Genomic DNA, 20119 nt, shown 5'->3' on the forward strand with positions numbered 1-20119 from the left:
ACGATTTTAGCATCACAACAACCACCTTAAATTTGTATTTGCTTAAATTTGTATTTGCGACGCCTTATTCTACATTGCATATTCTATTCTACATTGCATATTCTATGGTTGCCACTTGCAATTTTTGCGACGCTTTTTAAACCAAGCGTCGCAAATATTTGCGACATTTAATAATGAAGCGTCACAATTTTTTGCGACGTTTTTAAAATATCGTTGAAAATTAATAAACCGTCACAATATTTGCGACAGTTTATCTTAAAACATTGCAAAAAGTGCAACGGTTTTTTAAATAGCTTCGCAAATATATGTATATATATTTTTAAAAAAACGTTTAATTATATTTTATTAATATTAGTAAATTATTATAATTAATAATTAATAATAAACAAATTGGACAAATAAATTAAAATTCGAATCGCGACGACGGATCACAGTCGGCGGCGACGACGTAGCAGTGGCGGGCGGCGGGAGAGCAGCGACAGGCAGCGGTGATGGCTTCCATGGTAGAAAATTGTGACCGGAACAAAGAAATTGCAAAATACATATTAATCCTAGCTAAACCACTGTAAATTATTATTACCAAAATAGATCGGAGAAATCAATAATTATATTACAAATTTCGGACTTCGGAGGGGGCGGCGACGAGGGAGGAAAAGCAGGGGACCGGAACAAACAAATTGCAAAATACATATTAATCCTAGCTAAACCACTGTAAATTATTATTACCAAAATATATCGGAGAAAACAATAATTATATTACAAATTTCGGACTTCGGAGGGGGCAGCGGCGAGGGAGGAAAAGCAGGGGGCGTCGGTGGTAATAACTAGAGCAGCGGCTACGGCGACGGAGATGGCACACATCAGGGGGCGGTGTTTAGATGGGCTTCAAATACAAAGCTAAAAATTGTATTAAAATGAAGCCCAAGACGCGAGGATTGCAAATCTATAATTTATTTGTGAAATAGGTGGCTGCAATAGGGCGGTATGAGGGAGCGGCGATTAGGGTTTCGAAGAGGAAGGAAGGTGAAATGAAGGAGAAGGAAAGTGTTGCTAAGTGATATGACACACAATGTAATGATATGACAGAAATGATAGTAAACAGTTCAACAACCAACTTCCTAAAGAAACAACATCAATCGAGGGGATAACCAACGACACTACTCATCATCAGAGGGAAGGCCACTCGTCAAGATCATCAATCGCCGAGCGATCAAATGGCGGTGCATGGATGTCAGGGGAATAGGTCTGGGAAGTGGCGTGGTGCTCTAGTCGAGCCAAACGGCTGCTGATGTTATCCAAACAATCAAATATAGCAGAGAAAACACGGCGGGTACCCCTCGGCGCTCTGGTGTGCACAGGGGCGTCAGCAGGATGAGCGACAGCTTGATCAATAGCAGCTTCTTTCTGAACTCGAGCCTCTCGGGTTTGCTCCGCGGCGGTGGGTGGTGGGACTGGTGGATCGCGTGGATGGGGATGAGTGTTTCGGCTAGCTGGGTTCTTATACCATCTACCCTGTCGAAAGATAAAATACATGCCAGTCATCGCATTGACGGTGAGCACGTGCCTTGGTGCTGATGCAAGAGAGGACTCGCCCGTGAAATCTACACCGCGGGCTGCCAAAATTCTAGAAATAGTAATGGCGAACGGGGCGTGCTGTTTGGTATTCGGGGCACAGGCTAAGTGGACGAAATTGTGCATGTGCGCAATCAAGATGGTCGCCAGTGGAATCGCAGGTATATCGCCCAACCCACACAACAGCTTGTCAATAAGATAGACATCCAAATTTCGCATTTCATTGTTGCCGGACTTCCGTGGAATGATGTTGCCGCTGATAAAGTAACAAATAAGACGATCAATCAAGGGGAGATAGGTAGGGAGAATGCTCTGTCGAGAACCAGTTTGGACCCGGCGATATTGCAGGCTACGGGTGGCCCTGATGAAACTGTAGTCAGGATCAGATATGATAGCATCGTATTGGTTATACACCACCGGAGGGCCATCATTTGGCACATGCAGAAGTTGTGCCAGAAATTCGCTAGTAACTTCAATTCTTACACCCTTCACATAAGTACGAATCACCTGCATCCCAGTGATCTCCTTCTCCTCGATATTGGCAAAAAACTGCCACACTAACTCAGGACAGTAATCACCCCTAATGTCTAAGATAGAACCCCACCCAAACTTTTCAAATTCCGCTCTAAGCGGCACTTGAACATCAATGGTTGGGTGGATAGACTTTTCAACTATCATGTTATTCCCCTTTATTTTCTCATACCAACGGAAATTCTCCAAATTAGTAAACCGACTAGCATCAAACCCATCCTCCTGACCACCTCTCGAACGCTTACGAACGGGACGTCTCGGCGGCATGACAAGATATCAGTACAGTCCACTATACAATCTCCCAAAACACTTTTCAAATTCAAACCGCCCAAACAACAAGACAAGAAACCAAGCAATCACCACCATAATACAACCAACAGTCTTCAAAAAAAAAATGACAGCAAAAAGAATCAACTCCGTCGCAACGTCACTAATGATTAACTTTAAACAAGAACCGCATCACAATCCTCACAAATCAAAAGAACGATAGAGCCGAGAAACAACTAAATATCCGTGAAGAAGGTGGAGTCAAGCCACGCTTACCAAAGTGTATCCGAAAATATGCCCGGAAAGGTGTTAGAAAAAGAGAGCAGTGGCGGTCCGGGGCTGAGACAGAAACTGGGCGGCGGAAGGCGGCGAATAGAAGAACAGGTGCGGCGGAAGAGAGGTGGAACAGGCGGCGTCGGCACAGAGGTGGGAAAGGCGGCACGGAGGCTGTGAATCCGAACGTACGGGGTATGGGCGAGTGTGAGATTGGAGAGGAAAATAATTGGTGGGGGTTTAGGGATCGGATTTTGGGAGTGAGAGACGCAAATCTGCCGATTTGAAACATAAAACGATAGGAACGGACCCCGGATATGGATCCGTGCTTACCTCCGTGTGCCGGCGTATTTTGAAACGAAAAAAGCACGCACCCTGTAATATGGTCCGTTCCCACATCCGTGTATTGACGTAGACGGTGATCGCTGTACAAGGACTCCGTACATTGTCCGTATAGCTACGCATTTTGACCAAAGACGAGCTCTGTTCTGTACATTTCTTTCGGCTCTCAAAACACCATCAGCGCCACACAAATGATGTCATTAGCCACGGGAAGTGGAAGACCATTCATTTGGGTCATCAGGCCACCCGTTGGATTCAACTTAGACGGTGAGTTCCACTCGAAATGGCTGCCCGAAGGATTCGAGGAACGAATGAAGAAAAGCAACCAAGGATTATTGGTACATGGATGGGCACCACAGTTGGAAATTCTTTGCCACAAATCAACAGCGGCTTTTGTGAGCCATTGTGGATGGAACTCCACCATGGAGAGCTTAAGCCAAGGGGTCCCGATCATCGGGTGGCCGCTGGCGGCGGAGCAAGGGTATAATGCGAAGATGGTGGTGGAGGAAATGGGAGTCTGTGTAGAGCTAACAAGAGGAACCAAGAGCAGTTTGAGGAAGGAGGATGTAATCAAAGTTATAGATACAGTAATGGGAGAAGGGGTTAAAGCAGAGGATATGAAGAGCAAAGCAGCGGCCATCGGAGAGTTGATTAGATCCGCCGTTGTGGAAGACGGAAGCCATAAAGGCTCCTCGATTGAAGCAATGGATACTTTTGTGTCTGCATTTTTATCTCTAGAAAACAAGGACTTTGAGGCTGAGCGCTACATGATTTAGATTATATTAATCTTATTTAAGATTTTGTTCAAGCTTGAGATAAAATGGAAAATAAATTAAAATTTGAGATTAAAATGTATTTTTTGTTGTTTTATATATATATTTTCAGAATATTGTTTTAATTACTCTATAATTAAATTCGTACTTTTATAATAAAAATGTTATTTATTTATATTATGTCCACTTTATTTCAATTTTGATTTTTTTTTTAAATATGCTCACAATATATAAGTTTTGTAAATAGTATCTTGTTTTAAAATTTTAATTTTGTTAGTAAGTTTTTAATGTTATCAATCAAAGAAATTAATGTTTTAGTTACATTAAAAAAAACATACGCAATTTTAAAAAAAGATTGTTTTCACAAAAACTCCAGCTAAATTTCGAGAATAATCCGATTATTTTACCATATAAAAATTAATTAGTTGTCTCATCTTTTGATGTTTTATAAAAATTGCACGATTTATTTTTATTATTGCGATTTTTCACGAGGACATTGTGCTAAAATTAATGAGAAAGAAACATAATTTTTTTGTTATATTCAAAATTATATATTTTTATTTTTGGTAAGTTTAATTGTAGGATGATTTTATAAACCGGCATCCAAGAAGCATATATATGTATTACATAAGATATTGTTGGCAAAATATTTGAGCTATGTCTCAAATTGAGACAAGATATCTTATTCGAGACTCAATTATAACAATAACGTTAGCTATCGTATCCCAAACTGCAGTCCAATTCTCATTTTCTGTTTGTCATTTTGCTCCTCCTTCATGGGTAAAGAAAATGAAGTGCCATTAATGTCCAAGAAAATGGCTTCTTAAATCACAATGATCAGTTTGTTTTTGATAGTTACAAAGCAAAAGTCACAATATAACTGAACAGTACTGATGTTGATGTAAAGTTTCAGGTTACCCGAAAATGACCAAAATGTCAAATCCAAAGGGCTTTAATTTATAAGCATATTTCAAGAATTTCGGAGCCGAAAGAGAATGTGCCTTTTTTCCAATCATCGTCGCTACTGGTTGACACTGTCAGCAGAATCTACCTTCCAAAGCCGGCAAAATTCCTACATCCTGTACAAGGATATTCAGACAAAATTTGATGGTCACTGCTAGCTCCATAGTAACACGTACAACATATTTATAGCTTGATCCGAAGTGCTAGTCTTTGCCATTCTTGCTAGCTACCTGTATTATAATCTCCGCAAAAGGGTTCAAGAAACACACCGATCGCTAATGGTACGTGCTTTCGGTCTATTCTGTAGCTCGAGGACTTTTGTCATGTTCACATCTTATGTTAACTGTACATACATGAACACGCAGGATAAGGTTGAATTTGTTGAAGGGAAGGTGGATTGGAAAGGAAATCCGGCTCGAAAAGACAAGCATGGCGGAGCGCGCATATCTCTGCTCATTCTTGGTACCGTCGCAAATCTTTGGAATGCATAACAACTTTGGAATCGTTCGTGTACTGATTAATATTCTTGATTACTCTTGAAGGTACATTTGCTTTTGATAGCATGGCAACTTTGGGCTTGGCGGTGAATCTCGTGACGTATTTCATGGGGGTGATGCATTTCAGTGTAGCGGATGCAGCCAACCATCTCACGAACTTCATGGGAACTAGCTACATAATTACCATTATCGTTGCCTTTCTAGCAGACACCTACGTTGGCAGGTTCAAAGCAGTTCTTTTCGGGGCGTCTCTCGAGTTTTTGGTACGTAAAACTGAAAGACAAAACTTTCTTCATCAAAAAATACAGAGACTAATGTATCATTTGTTTGAATAGGGACTTGGACTGCTGGCGGTACAAGCCCACTTTCCGAAACTGAAGCCGCCTCTCTGCAACATATTCGATCCCCACTCCAATTGCATCAAAGTTGCGGGATCAAACGCTACACTCCTCTTTGTGGCGCTTTACTTGGTGGGAATTGGGTCGGGAGGCGTGAAAGCAGCATTGCCGTCTCATGGGGCGGATCAGTTCGATGAAAAGGATCCAAAGGAGGAAAAACAGAAGTCAAGTTTCTTTAATTGGCTGCTTCTGTCATTATGCTTAGGAGGAGCATTTAGTCTCACTTTTTTTGTTTGGATCCAAGATCATAAAGGGTGGGATTGGGGTTTTACAGTAAGCACCATAGCTATGCTCTTTTCGGTGCTAATCTTCGTTGCCGGATTACCACATTACCGTATCCATGTTATCAATGGGAGAAGCGCCCTCACTGAAATAGTGCAGGTGAGCATAAAAACGTAATCTTTCATTGAGTTTCTGCTATTTAGAAGCCAAAAAAATGTGTACAATACCGATTTTTTTTCCTTGGAAATAGGTGTATGTTGCGGCTATTCGCAACAGAAAACTTAAACTTCCTGATGATTCTAAAGAGCTGTATGAGATCAATCAAGACAGTGAATCTGGAATCCAATCAGATATTTTGCCTCACACCGATGTTTTCAGGTTACTTAATTTCTGGTTATTTATATCTTCAAGAATCACTATATATACATCAGATGACTGCTGTTTTTTGTCATTTGAGGAATTTGGGTAACTTTGTTGTCCAGGTTTCTTGATAAAGCAGCAATCCGGGAACCTGATTCGACACAGAACTTTCCAGGGTCAAGTCCCTGGAAACTATGCCGAGTCACCCAAGTCGAAAACGCAAAAATCATACTAAACATGGTTCCAATCTTCTGCTGCACATTCATAATGACCCTTTGCCTGGCTCAGCTTCAAACTTTCTCCATCCAGCAGGGTGTAACAATGGACACCAGAATCGCCAAAAATTTCAATCTCCCAGCTGCATCCCTCCCAATTCTTCCCGTCATGTTCTTGATCCTCATCGTCCCCTTCTACGACCAAATCTTCGTCCCAGTTGCCCGAAAATTCACCGGCATTCCAACAGGGATAACATACTTGCAGCGAGTAGGCGTCGGCCTGATCCTCTCCTCATTGTCAATGGCAGTGGCAGCAATCGTGGAAGTCAAGAGAAAACGTGTCGCAAGAGATAACAATATGCTCGATGCGATCCCTTTGCTCCAGCCACCGATACCAATCAGCGTATTTTGGCTGTCGATCCAGTACTTCATATTCGGGATAGCCGACATGTTCACTTACGTGGGATTGCTCCATTTCTTCTATTCCCAGGTGCCGAAAGACCTGAAGTCAATGTCGAGCTGCTTCCTATGGAGTTCAATGGCGGTCGGGTACTTTCTTAGCACCATTACTGTGAAAATAGTTAACAGAGCCACACAGGGTATCACGAGAAGCGGGGGCTGGCTGGCGGGAAATAACATAAACAGGGGCCATTTGAATCTCTTCTACTGGCTGCTTTCCGTGCTGAGTTTGTTCAACTTCTTCATCTATCTATTTGTTTCGAAGAGGTACAATTACAGGCAAGAGAGCCATGAAAATGCAGTGGGTGGTCCGAGTACATGGACGGAGGAGCCGAAGAAGGTCGAAAACTAGCTGAAAAAAATCTTGAATATATTGGAGATTTAACCAGCTGTGATTGAATGAAGTTACAGCATTGGTGCTCTCGAAAACAAATGCTGTCAATACTGGGTAAATTTCCAGATTTTATTTTGTGGGGTTGATGTTTTGTGAAATTTTCTTGCTATTTTACTATGTTTGTGTGAATATTTGAAGGAAAGATATTTTGGTATTCCCATTACAAACAGTTCATGCTGCCCTTCGGATGGCTACCCGAAAGGCAATTGAATGGATCAAATCACATTTGCAGATCAATTGAATTGATCTGCAAATGTGATCGGTCCATTGATGTTGGCAGATTGATAGTATCCGTCTGTCAGCATCGACATATCTCCATTTAGCATGAGCGATATAGTTGTTTGCGTCAAAAGAAAAGAACAATATAAACCTCGAAATAACATACATCCAAACATTTTATCAAATTACTTTTGTATTAGACGATCATTAGCATAAGCATGCAATTTTAATTTTAATTTAATGTTATCATTAGAAAATTCATAGTTGAATCTAATTCAATAGCTCGAAACTCAAAACAAAACAAAAATCATAGAAAAGGAGATGAAAGTAGCAAATTGTGTAATTAGTTATAATAGTAGTTAAATTGGATCAACTTCTTTCAATCTAATTGTTTTGGTGGAAAACAAAACAACACGAGTAAATACCAAGATTATGATTTATGGCTTTATGCCATATTTTGGTTTTTTTTTTTTTTCCTATTTTCGTCATGTTGGTTTAATTTTTTTTTTGACTGAAACCAATATGACGTATTCAAAAATTATTTTGGTCATTGAGATATTCAAAGACATGTACCAGAAAACTGTTCATGAAAGGGCTCGTGTCCTGATTTAATATTTAATGATCAAAAAACCAGAATTAATTAATGTAAACAGCGAAAACAAGTTAAAAATTTGCGTTTTGGGCCTACAGAAAATTCGGCATGACCTACTAGCGAGCTTGCGGGCACCTAAATGAGTCGAACTCGAGAGCCTATTAACGAACATTTTCGCTAGCTCACGAACCGAACGTCCTTAAGATCCAACTCAGCTCAATAAAATTTTCGAGCACGAAATTAAGCTCGACCTCGGATCGATAATCTTAACAAACGAAGTCGAACGAGCTTTTCACAGATTCGAACTCCAAATAACTCACGAACTGTTCGGTTCGTTTACATCCTTACATGTCGGGACCATTGATTTCTCAATTGATCTCACATCTATTATCGAATATACATCCTTAAAATAAACCTTTAGGTACCGTTTGGTACATGAGATGATAGTGAGATGAGACACAATTTTTTACGCATCTCATGTTTTTCTCATTTTTTTGTTAACTCAATGATATCTCATGGCCCGGTATAATATTAGATGTAGATTTGATGACAAATACCTCTTAACTCATGGTATTAGTGGAGGATGAGTGAAATTGTGTGAATTTGACAATGATGGATTAAGAGAATAAACACAATAATCCTACAAAATAAAAACATACAAAACCACATATTATTTATATTTATGTCTTGTTTATCCACATCTCATCATGTTTTTATTCATCTATCATACATCACATCTATAATACCAAACGATATCTTAGGGTTTGAGCCATCAAACAGAAAACCCCATGGTAGGACGGGCAAAGGTTACTATCTCGGCGGGCTGAAAATCTCAGACCCAACCCAATCAACTCAACCCAAAGTGGGTTGCGGCTTATTTGGGCTGGATAATAAAAAACAAAAAAAAAACCATTATTATTAATTAAATTTGTTGAAAAACATTGAACCAATTCATTTAAATGATGTGACGGGACGACCAACGGAAACAACTTTAATTAAAAGAAAGAGGATAATGACTCAGTCCAGCTAACATAGAGAATATGACACGGAAACAACTTTGAAATAATGTCAGAAAGAACAATGACACCCGTGATTGTGAATCCTAAAAAATATTCTCTAGATACCAAACATATAGATTTTTTTTTAAAACCCGAATTAAGAAAACTTATAAAAAATATTGCTAGAGATGATGATATAAGATAAAATAATTGAGTTAACCCCCACTTTTCCAACCTCAAATCCCTCTCAAACAGATCGAGCAAAGAAATCATGGAAATCAACGATGGCACCGGAGAGCAGCAGCACATAGTGATGCTGCCTATCATGGCCCAAGGCCATTTGATTCCATTCTTAGCTCTTGCCAACAAAATCCAACAAAGATTTGGCTTCCAAATCACCATCGCCACTACTCAACTCAATGTTCAGTACCTCAAATCCGCCATAGCCAAAAACCCACACTCCAATATCCATCTCTTTGCACTCCCTTTCGATAGCAGTCAACATGATGGCCTCCCGCCAAACATTGAGAACACTGAATCTTTACCCCTTCACCAAATTGTAAACCTCTATCATGCCTCCATCTCACTCGAAATCCCCTTTCGAAGCTTAATTTCAAATATATCCATCAAAGATGGCAAGCCTCCACTTTGCATAGTCTCCGATGTTTTCATGGGATGGGCTACTGAAGTTGCTAGATCTTGCGGCACAGTGAATGTGACTTTCACCACTGGTGGAGCTTATGGGACTGCAGCTTTTGTATCGCTTTGGGAAAATCTTCCCCACAGGTTAACAGAAAGCGATGAGTTTAATCTTCCGGGTTTTCCAGATTCCTGCCTTTTTCATATCACCCAATTGCATCCCTTTTTAAGAGCTGCGGATGGAACAGATTCCTGGTCAAGATTCTTCCAGCCTCAGATCAGATTGTCTCTAAATTCTTTTGGATGGCTCTGCAACTCCGCCGAAGAAATCGAACAATTTGGAGTGGATCTTTTCAGGAGATACTCGAAACTTCCGGTCTGGTGCATTGGACCACTCCTCCCACCAGCGATGCTGACACTAAAACCAACACGTGAAATCGGACAACAAACTGGAAGAAAACCCGGAGTTTCTCCGGAGAAATGTATGGAATGGCTGGATTCAAAGCCCGAAAGCTCTGTTCTTTACATTTCTTTCGGCTCTCAAAACACCATCAGCGCCACACAAATGATGGGATTAGCCACGGGTTTAGAGGGAAGTGGAAGACCATTCATATGGGTCATCAGGCCACCCGTTGGATTCAACTTAGACGGTGAGTTCCACTCGAAATGGCTGCCCGAAGGATTCGAGGAACGAATGAAGAAAAGCAACCAAGGATTATTGGTACATGGATGGGCACCACAGTTGGAAATTCTTTGCCACAAATCAACAGCAGCTTTTGTGAGCCATTGTGGATGGAACTCCACCATGGAGAGCTTAAGCCAAGGAGTGCCGATCATCGGGTGGCCGCTGGCGGCGGAGCAAGGGTATAATGCGAAGATGTTGGTGGAGGAAATGGGAGTCTGTGTAGAGCTAACAAGAGGAACCAAGAGCAGTTTGAGCAAGGAGGATGTAATCAAAGTTATTGATACAGCAATGGGAGAAGGGATTAAAGCAGAGGATATGAGGAAAAAAGCAGCTGCCATCGGAGAGTTAATGAGATCCGCCGTTGTGGAAAACGGAAGCCATAAAGGCTCCTCGCTTGAAGCAATGGATACTTTTGTCTCTGAACTTATCTCTAGGAAACAACACATTTGACCGCCTAGATGGCTGAATGCCTAAATTGTACGGAGTATGGGCGTAATTTAGATTTTTTTTATTTTTATTTTTCACGTGCAAGACATAACAAAAATTTTATTTGAATGAGATTGATATTATTAAATTTCGAATGTTTAGCTTTATTAAAATCAAGTGTTATGTTTTTTACGTGCAACTTCAAACTTGTCACTATGATTCAAAATATAATTAGCTATTGAAACGGGAATATTACATCTTTATCTTTATGTTTTGTGATATTTTTCGGTTTTCGTTCGACGATTTTCTTGTAGTGATATTATATGTTTATATCTTGAGTTTGATTTATTTTTTAGCTAACAACTTTAAAAAAATAACATATGTTATATATTTATTAAAAAACGTAAAATATATATATTTGTTAAAAATGGTAGGATCAAGATATTTGTGTTTTACTAAAACCAATAGTTGGTAATAATTGTGAGGGCCCGTTCCTGATTAGTATTAAATAATCATGCAATCAGGAGTAATTAATGTAAACAGCGAAAACGAGTTAAAATTTTGCTTTCGGGCCTACCGAAAATTCGGCATGACCTCCCCGTAAATCGGACATACCAGGGAAAATCAAAAACTCAAACAACAATACAATACTCGAAAATAGTGTCCAATTCGACAACACACAAACCTACAGCCGCACTGGTCAGGACTAAGCACATGCAAGACGGCAAGGCTAAACACATCAACAAGCAAATTCCAACGTCGCAAAAATATCAATACAGATACACGGGACATCTCCCCGGCAAATAAAAGACTCCAATAATAATATATAATAACTGGGAACTCACAACGACTCAATATCCTCCCTGGGCTCCACTGGCAGATGTACCACCAGAGGTAACAGAACCACCTGTATTACTTGCCATGGCAATAACAACAAAACCACAGCAGTCCCGAGGGACAGGGGTCAAACCCCAGTACGAAGATCAAATAAATTACAGCAAAATAAATGATATGTAAAACAACTAATGCAATGCAAGTGAATGGTACCAAGGAACATCGGATATCAAAATCTGGATCCAAAGAACAATAGCTAATATGTGGCCACCTATGCTAGGGGGACAGTTCAAACACTGCGCGGCCCTGCATCAGTACGCGTCAAGGGGGACAGTCTGCAGAACTGCGCAGCCCTTACGCTAGCATCAGATTTCTAGACAACTCATTAAAGAGTGGATAACAATCTCAGGAATAAGAGAATAATGGCTCAATATGAATGCAATGCATCATTCATCACAATCATCATATAAAACATATAAACAAGCCAATACCTCAAATAGCAATTAGACATTTTACATATCCTCATAAAGGCTGTAAGATAGCGATCAATCCGTACCTTAATTGCCAAATAATTACCAAAGTAATTCTTACAAACTTGGTGCAATCCTAATTACTCCAAACCTGAGGCAATTACCATTTCCATCAATTCTAACATATATTTCAACTTCCAAACAATTTAAATATTCAATCCTAGGGTCAAAAATATCCAAATTAATATTCTGAAAAATTCCGATAAATTCCCAAAAATTTCAGAATTATTATATATTAATTCTAAGGTATTCCAAGACCCAAACATTCAATAATTCAACACAATAATTCAAAAATCCCTAATATAAACATACTGAATTTTCGAAATAAATTCCAGAAAAATAGGGAATTCGATCTATACCTCAAATCGGATCAAATATAGAACCTACAACCAACAAATAATCATATATCAATTATTTGGATTCGAATTCAACCAAAAATTCCCAAATTCAAACCCTAACTCGAAATATACCTCAAGACTTCGAATTAAAGGTCTAAACGACTGGAATAATACTCTTCCTAGATCCTCCGGCGAACGGCGGCGAACGGCGCGGCTGGTGCGAAATCGAGTTTCGAGCGACGAGATAAAAGCTTACGAAATTGGTACTAAAAGAAAGCTCTCGTCGCGAGGATTCCGGAACTACGCTCGGAATAATTTTTGGAGCAACGACGGAGGAGATATCGGGGTTTGAAGAAACGAAAAATGAAAAGAAAAGGAAGGAAAGAAGAAGGAGACGACACACACGGGGAGAGAGAAATAAGGGAATACGGTGATATAGTATATTATATTCTTATGTGTGTGTATTTATTTAATTGAGTCCAAAACTTGACCCGGTTAAATTAATTCCAACTCATGTGTGCCATAAAAATTAAATATGTATTTTAATACCGTCTATACACCGATATTTCTAATACATACTTTTAACACACAATTTAATTATCTGGCTTAATTATTTTAATTCACCACTTTAAAATAATTATTATCAAATTTAGCCAAATAATAAGGTAATTAGCATCGGGTCCTTACAATTCTTCCCCACTAAAAGAAGATTTCGTCCTCGAAATCGAACACACACATAATACAACATACAATGTGGTTTAAACATCTACGACTGATAATACATAAGATAATCAGAGTACATGGAAAAATTAACTGCATTCTCAAACAAGTGAGGCCATTCTTTATTCATCTTTGCCTCGATTTCCCATGTAGCCTCTTCTGTCCCATGTCTACTCCACTGAACCATAACCAAAGGAATGGTCTTGTTCCGGAGTTGCTTCTCTCTACGATCAAGAATTTTCACTGGGTACTCGGCATAGCTAAGGGAACTATCCAACTCTACCTCATCGGCCCTCAAGATATGAGATGGATCTGGCTCATACTTCCGCAACATCGACACATGAAACACATCATGTATCGCAGACAAACTCTGCGGCAAGTCCAAACGATAAGCCAAAATACCAATCTTCTCAACAATTACATACGGACCAATATAACGAGGAGCTAGCTTCCCTTTACGCCCAAATCTCATAGTACCACGAAACGGTGAAACTTTCAGGAAAACATAATCACCAACCTGAAATTCTAAAGGTCTACGCCTCTTGTTTGCATAACTAGCTTGACGATCTTGGGCTGCTTTCATTCTTTTACTGATCAAGACAACCTTGTCCTTCATCTCCTGAACGAATTCAGGCATAGCCAATCGCCGTTCTCCTACTTCTTCCCAGCAAGTTGGAGATCTGCACTTTCTTCCATACAAGGATTCAAAAGGAGCCATTCCAATCGAAGTATGGAAACTGTTATTGTAGGAGAATTCAACCAAAGATAACGATTCTTGCCAACTGCCACTGAAATCCATCACCACAGCTCTCAACATGTCTTCCAATGTTTGGATGGTTCTCTCTGACTGACCATCTGTCTGTGGGTGATAGGCAGTGCTCATCGCTAACTTTGAACCCAAGGCTGATTGAAGACTAGCCCAAAATTTAGAAGTAAATCTTGGATCAAGATCAGATACTATGGTTACTGGCACACCATGCAATCTCACCACATTATCAATGTACAACTTAGACATTTTCTTATAAGGGCAAGTACGATCATATGGAATATAATGGGCTGATTTCGACAATCTATCAACAATCACCCAAATAGCATTACAACCATGAACAGATCGAGGTAGGTGTGTCACGAAATTCATAGCAATGTGCTCCCAATTCCACTGTGGCACTTCCAAACTGTGTAACATACCACCAGGTCTCATCCTCTCAGCTTTAACCTGTTGGCAAGTCAAACATCTTGCTACAAAGTCTGAAATTTCCTTTTTCATGCCTCCCACCAAAACTAGGATCGCAAAGCATGATACATCTTCCTATTACCTGGGTGAACACTGTGTCGACTACAATGTGCTTCTCGCAAGATAGCTTCTTTCAAGTCTATCAAATTTGAAACCACAAGTCTTCCTTTAAAACGCAAAATTCCATCTGAAATGACATCAAACTTATCTGATTGTCCTGTATGAGACAATTCTTTCAAATTCTGAATATAAGGATCAGTCCTTTGCGCTGTTTTGATGTCAAAAACTATCTGTGGTTCAACTTGAATAGATGAAACTAAAAAGTAGTCACCACTAGGTTGGTAAGTCCAACCTGAAGTCCCCAAGTGCTCATGGACTTTAAAGATTGTAAGAGATGTTAACATTGCATTCTGAACTTTTCGGCTAAGAGCATCTGCAACTAGATCCATCTTACCGGGTTGATACTGAATATCACAATCAAAGTCCTTAAGTAATTCCATCCAACGACGTTGTCTCATGTTCAGATCAGATTGTGTGAAAATATACTTAAGACTTTTGTGATCAGAATATATCACAAACTGTTCTCCGTACAGATAATGACGTCATATTTTTAATGCAAATACAATGGCACCCAACTCTAAATCATGAACTGGATATCGAGTTTCATGAGGCTTCAACTGACGTGATGCATAAGCAATAACTCGCTCATGCTGCATCAAAACACATCCAAGTCCATTTAGAGAAGCATCTGTACAGACGACAAACCCACCTGAGCCCGAAGGTAAAGCTAAAACAGGGGCTGTGGTTAACTTTTCTTTCAAAGTCTGAAAACTAGTTTCACACTCTCTAGTCCAAACAAAATGTCGATCTTTCTGTGTCAGTTGTGTCATAGGCTTCGCTATTATAGAAAATCCTTCGATAAATCGCCTATAATATCCAGCCAATCCCAAGAAACTACGAATCTCAGAAACATTCCTGGGTGTTGTCCAATTAAGGACGACATCAATCTTACTGGGATCAACAGACACTCCTTGAGCTGATATTACATGTCCCAAAAATACAACTCTGTCTAACCAGAACTCACACTTTGAAAACTTGGCGTACAGCTGTGCAGTTCTGAGAGTTTGAAGAACTAGCCTCAAATGATCTCGATGCTCCTTCAATGATTTTGAATAGATCAGAATGTCATCAATGAAAACGATAACAAATCTGTCTATAAACTCTCGAAATATACGGTTCATCAGATCCATAAAAACCGTTGGAGCATTCGTTAACCCAAATGGCATGACGAGGAATTCATAGTGACCATATCGTGTCCGAAATGCTGTCTTTGGAATATCTTCTTCACGGACTCGAAGCTGATGGTAACCAGAACGAAGATCAATTTTTGATTACACAGACGTACCTTGCAACTGATCAAACAGATCGTCAATGCGTGGTAATGGGTATTTATTCTTCACTGTGATCTGATTTAACTGACGGTAATCAATGCACATCCTCATCGATCCATCTTTCTTTTTCACAAACAGTATAGGAGCTCCCCAAGGCGACATACTTGGCCTGATGTAACCTTTCTCCAGAAGATCCTGCAACTGTTCTTTTAATTCTTTCAATTCTGCTGGAGCTATTCGATAAGGTGCTTTGGAAATTGGATTTGCTCCTGGCATCAAATCAATACTAAAATCTATTTCCCTTTGAGGCGGAAAGCCTGGAATCTCTTCGAGAAATACGTCAGGAAATTCCTCAACCACTGGAATATCTGAAACCTTCAATCCCTTGTCTTGAGTAGCATCTACTGCATAGATCAAATACCCTTCATTCCCAGCAGACAATAACCCAAACATCTGCATGGCTGACACTAAAGGAATACGGGATCGAGAATCATCACCATAAAAATTCCATTTGCCACCAACATACGGTCGGAATCTTACTACTCCATGAAAACAGTCAACTGTAGCTTGATAGTTGGTCAAAGTATCCATTCCGATAATACAATCAAAATCAGACATAGACAACTTAATCAAGTTGGTTATCATAATGCTTTCATCGAAACGGATTACACAGTTTATCACTATCTCACGCGACCTCAAATACACACCGGCAGGGGTAGACACAGACACTGGATCAATCAACAAGGTAGTAGCAATCTCATGCTCAACAATAAATGCAGCAGATAAAAATGAATGAGATGCTCCTGTGTCTATCAATATACGAGCAGGATGATCAAAGATAAAACATATACCTGCTATAACCCCTCCAGGTGCATCCTGAGCCTGGTCGTGAGTCAATGCATGAACTCTAGCCTGCTGAGGCCCTGGGAACTGCTGCTGAGGAGGACCTCTCGGCTGGGAGAAACTGGGTTGCGGCGTAAACTGAGGAGTGAAAGGTCTAGGAGCTGGAGCTCGAGGAAACTGGCTAAACTGAGAAGACTGATGCTGCTGTCCTCCCCCACTAGGACAAACCTTTGCATAATGTCCTGGTTGGCCACAAGTACGACAGACTCCCTGAACTCCTATGCACTGATCGGATGAATGCCTTCCTCCACACTTATTGCAAGACTCTCTAGGAACCCATGAAGATCCCCCACCACGAGAACTACCAGAACTAGAGGAAGTTCTAAATGACTTTTTCTTGAATTGTTTTCCCTTAGGCTTAAATCTCTGCGGCCTAGGTTGCTGAAATGATTGCTGAGGTGCAAAAGAGGTGTTTGCTGAAAATGGTGCACTGCCAGAGGGTGCTTGCATAGTATACTGCGGTCGACTCCTTCTTAACCCTGCTTCCTGTCTGATGGCTTTGTCAACCGCATCAGCATAATCAACTGGGTTGCTGGCCAAGACCAAGGAGTAAAGATTCTGATTTAGTCCTTCCATAAACTTTTCAAGTTTAGCCCCATCTTTAGAAGCAATGTGTGGCACATAAGTAAACAATGAAGACAGCTTTCTGGCATACTCTGCAGCACTCAAATCACCTTGAACCAGATTGAAGAACTCAGATGTTTTCTCTGCCACAAAAGAAGGTGGAGCATATTCTTGTCGGAACTTGGAGCAGAAAACATCCCAAGTAACAGGTTTATCAGCCTCAACCAGAGCTGTTCTCATAGCCTCCCACCAACGTTCAGCAGTATCTTTCAGTTGTAGAACCACCATTGTTACCCTTCGTTCAGAATTATTGTGCACCAACCCGAACAGGTTGTTCATGGCTCTCAACCAAGATTCAGCTTTTTCACTGCCTTCATCTCCACTGAAGGTGGGTGGATTCAATCTTTGAAATCTAGCGACCACCAACTCCATTTCATCAACTTGATTGCCCAGCTGGTCCACTTCAGCATCAATATCATTTATTACATTTCTTGCAGGACGACCACGTCTTCCACGCAAGACTCCATCAAGACCAACCTCATTCTGACCGCCAGATTCTTGGACAACATTCTTTCCTTTTCCACCTCAAAGTCTAGGGGCCATCTAAAGAAATCCAAGGTCAAATCTTTAGGCCAAAGATAGCACAAGATGATAACATAATTCTAGGCAAACGAGCTTAACTAAAAGTCAAAGCCTAGTTAACTACTAACTTTAGAGCAAATCATTCAAATAACAATTAACAGATAAGAGCAAGTAGTCAAACAAATACACAATCATCTTCATTCGTGCCTAGACTCAAGTGTACTAGACTCTATTTTGAGCATATCCCAGTTTATGCTTTGATACCAAATGTGAGGGCCCGTTCCTGATTAGTATTTAATGATCATGCAATCAGGAGTAATTAATGTAAACAGCGAAAACGAGTTAAAATTTTGCTTTCGGGCCTACCGAAAATTCGGCATGACCTCCCCGTAAATCGGACATACCAGGGAAAATCAAAAACTCAAACAGCAATACAATACTCGAAAATAGTGTCCAATTCGACAACACACAAACCTACAGTCTCACTGGCCAGGACTAAGCACATGCAAGCCGGCAAGGCTAAACACATCAACAAGCAAATTCCAACGTCGCAAAAATATCAATACAGATACACGGGACATCTCCCCGGCAAATAAAAGACTGCAATAATAATATATAATAACTGGGAACTCACAACGACTCAATACCCTCCTTGGGCTCCACTGGCAGATGTACCACCAGAGACAACAGAACCACCTGTATTACCTGCCATGGCAATAATAACAAAACCACAGCAGTCCTGAGGGACAGGGGTCAAACCCCAGTACGAAGATCAAATAAATTACAGCAAAATAAATGATATGTAAAACAACTAATGCAATGCAAGTGAATGGTACCAAGGAACATCGGATATCAAAATCTGGATCCAAAGAACAATAGCTAATATGTGGCCACCTGTGCTAGGGGGACAGTTCAAACACTGCGCGGCCCTGCATCAGTACGCGTCAAGGGGGACAGTCTGCAGAACTGCACAGCCCTTACGCTAGCATCAGATTTCTAGACAACTCATTAAAGAGTGGATAACAATCTCAGGAATAAGAGAATAATGGCTCAATATGAATGCAATGCATCATTCATCACAATCATCATATAAAACATATAAACAAGCCAATACCTCAAATAGCAATTAGACATTTTACATATCCTCATAAAGGCTGTAAGATAGCGATCAATCCGTACCTTAATTGCCAAATAATTACCAAAGTAATTCTTACAAACTTGGTGCAATCCTAATTACTCCAAACCTGAGGCAATTACCATTTCCATCAATTCTAACATATATTTCAACTTCCAAACAATTTAAATATTCAATCCTAGGGTCAAAAATATCCAAATTAATATTCTGAAAAATTCCGATAAATTCCCAAAAATTCCAGAATTATTATATATTAATTCTAAGGTATTCCAAGACCCAAACATTCAATAATTCAACACAATAATTCGAAAATCCCTAATATACACATACTGAATTTTCGAAATAAATTCCAGAAAAATAGGAAATTCGATCTATACCTCAAATCGGATCAAATATAGCACCTACAACCAACAAATAATCATATATCAATTATTTGGATTCAAATTCAACCAAAAATTCCCAAATTCAAACCCTAACTCGAAATATACCTCAAGACTTCGAATTAAAGGTCTAAACGACTGGAATAATACTCTTCCTAGCTCCGGCAACGAACGGCTCCGGCGAACGGCGGCGAACGGCGCGGCTGGTGCGAAATCGAGTTTTGAGCGACAAGATAAAAGCTTACGAAATTGGTACTAAAAGAAAGCTCTCGTCGCGAGGATTCCGGAACTACGCTCGGAATAATTTTTGGAGCAACGACGGAGGAGATATCGGGGTTTGAAGAAACGAAAAATGAAAAGAAAAGGAAGAAAGAAGGAGACGACACACACGGGGAGAGAGAAATGAGGGAATACGGTGATATAGTATATTATATGCTTATGTGTGTGTATTTATTTAATTGAGTCCAAAACTTGACCCGGTTAAATTAATTCCAACTCATGTGTGCCATAAAAATTAAATATGTATTTTAATACCAACTATATACCGATATTACTAATACATACTTTTAACACACAATTTAATTATCTGGCTTAATTATTTTAATTCACCACTTTAAAATAATTATTATCAAATTTAGCCAAATAATAAGGTAATTAGCATCGGATCCTTACAATAATTGTTC

General features: G+C 39.9%; 2 protein-coding genes across 2 annotated transcripts; one reads left to right on the forward strand and one right to left on the reverse strand.

Annotated features, from left to right (window-relative positions):
• The first annotated feature begins 3041 nt into the window (after positions 1 to 3041).
• Positions 3042 to 11068, forward strand: LOC140890326 (uncharacterized). The gene is made up of 8 exons (XM_073298085.1): positions 3042 to 3740; positions 5087 to 5183; positions 5264 to 5481; positions 5554 to 5997; positions 6089 to 6216; positions 6321 to 7212; positions 7405 to 7468; positions 9291 to 11068. The coding sequence occupies exons 1-8, from the start codon at positions 3177 to 3179 to the stop codon at positions 10847 to 10849; spliced, it is 3966 nt and encodes a 1321-aa protein (XP_073154186.1). The 5' UTR covers positions 3042 to 3176; the 3' UTR covers positions 10850 to 11068.
• Positions 11069 to 14385: 3317 nt separating this feature from the next.
• Positions 14386 to 19814, reverse strand: LOC140886855 (uncharacterized). The gene is made up of 4 exons (XM_073293739.1): positions 19545 to 19814; positions 19434 to 19457; positions 19101 to 19165; positions 14386 to 17942 (listed from the first exon to the last, which is right to left on the reverse strand). The coding sequence occupies exon 4, from the start codon at positions 17769 to 17771 to the stop codon at positions 15873 to 15875; it is 1899 nt and encodes a 632-aa protein (XP_073149840.1). The 5' UTR covers positions 17772 to 17942; positions 19101 to 19165; positions 19434 to 19457; positions 19545 to 19814; the 3' UTR covers positions 14386 to 15872.
• Positions 19815 to 20119: the final 305 nt, after the last annotated feature.

The sequence above is a fragment of the Henckelia pumila genome, chromosome 3 (assembly GCF_033568475.1).
Source record: "Henckelia pumila isolate YLH828 chromosome 3, ASM3356847v2, whole genome shotgun sequence".
NCBI lineage: Eukaryota > Viridiplantae > Streptophyta > Magnoliopsida > Lamiales > Gesneriaceae > Henckelia > Henckelia pumila.

Coding starts and splice junctions, on each gene's coding strand:
- LOC140886855 (XM_073293739.1), bottom strand. CDS start 17,771: ATGGAGTTGGTGGTCGCTAGATTTCAAAGATTGAATCCACCCACCTTC.
- LOC140890326 (XM_073298085.1), top strand. CDS start 3,177: ATGATGTCATTAGCCACGGGAAGTGGAAGACCATTCATTTGGGTCATC. Junction 3,741..5,086: donor TAGAAAACAAGGACTTTGAG/GCTGAGCGCTAC, acceptor ATGAACACGCAG/GATAAGGTTGAATTTGTTGA. Junction 7,213..7,404: donor GGACGGAGGAGCCGAAGAAG/GTCGAAAACTAG, acceptor GAATATTTGAAG/GAAAGATATTTTGGTATTCC.